Source organism: Cynoglossus semilaevis, chromosome 7 (assembly GCF_000523025.1).
Source record: "Cynoglossus semilaevis isolate Cse_v1.0 chromosome 7, Cse_v1.0, whole genome shotgun sequence".
Lineage (NCBI taxonomy): Eukaryota > Metazoa > Chordata > Actinopteri > Pleuronectiformes > Cynoglossidae > Cynoglossus > Cynoglossus semilaevis.
The window spans coordinates 1,316,897-1,317,746 of NC_024313.1; the positions used below are offsets into that span (position 1 = coordinate 1,316,897).

General features: G+C 47.8%; 1 protein-coding gene across 1 annotated transcript in view; it reads left to right on the plus strand.

Annotated features, from left to right (window-relative positions):
- Positions 1-850, plus strand: part of armc2 (armadillo repeat containing 2) — a 29,337-nt gene that overhangs the window by 17,211 nt on the left and 11,276 nt on the right. The window contains 3 exon segments of the mRNA XM_017033897.2: positions 534-636; positions 743-848; position 850. The exon segment at position 850 is cut by the window's right edge and continues 99 nt beyond it. Of these exon segments, the coding sequence (XP_016889386.1) occupies positions 534-636; positions 743-848; position 850 (210 nt within the window).

The window sequence follows — 850 nt, forward strand, 5'->3', positions numbered from 1 at the left end:
CCAGAGGTACTGCAGGTTCTGTAGTAATTCTGTTTGGTTGACCCTTAATATTTGAGCAGTGAAGTCAGCTAGTGTTGCTGTAGGTTTTGGGTTTCTTCACTGGTTCACACTAGTTGACCAAGTTACCCACAACTCGACCTGGACTTCCTTTTATTCTCTTTATCACATACTCCTGTAACATCTTCTACCCTATAATGCCAGGCAGCAGTAACATCTCAGTGGAGCATCTGTGTGATCTGTGCCATCGTCTTCATTGCATCTTGGCGGAGGCGGACATGCTCAGCCGGCGCTGTAAGAGGAGGTCAGGGATTCTCCGAGCCCTGTTCCGCCTCATTGACCTCAAATCAGCGCAGCTTAACCTGCACATTGCCAAGCTCTGCCTGGAGGTGAGTCATCTGTGTGTCTGCGTTGGTGTAGACGAGAGGTTCAGGTGGGGGTTGGGGAAGGGGGTGACAGGGGGTGCTATTCAGGGCATTCAGGGCACTGGTGAATACAAATACAAAAGATTGTTTTTCTTCTTCTTCTTCCTCCAGCTGTGTGTGAGTGGAAACAACCTGCTCAACATCTGTAAACTCATCTTCCAGATCAGCCGCACTGAAAGCAACGACATCTTCTTCCAGAACAACTCTTTCATAGGTCAGTGGGAAAATTAAAATAAAATTCTGTTTGATGCCACTCTTTACAAATTGGCACATTTCAGTGTCGGTCAAAGTCGTATTGTTTGGTTCAATATCCTGTGCAGACTCGTTGCTGGGCGTCCTGCTCACTGAGGAAGTGCCCAGGTCTGGAGAGGCTCTGCTCTACTGTGTGGGAACTCTGAAATTCCTGTCAGGAAACAGTTTGATCCTCA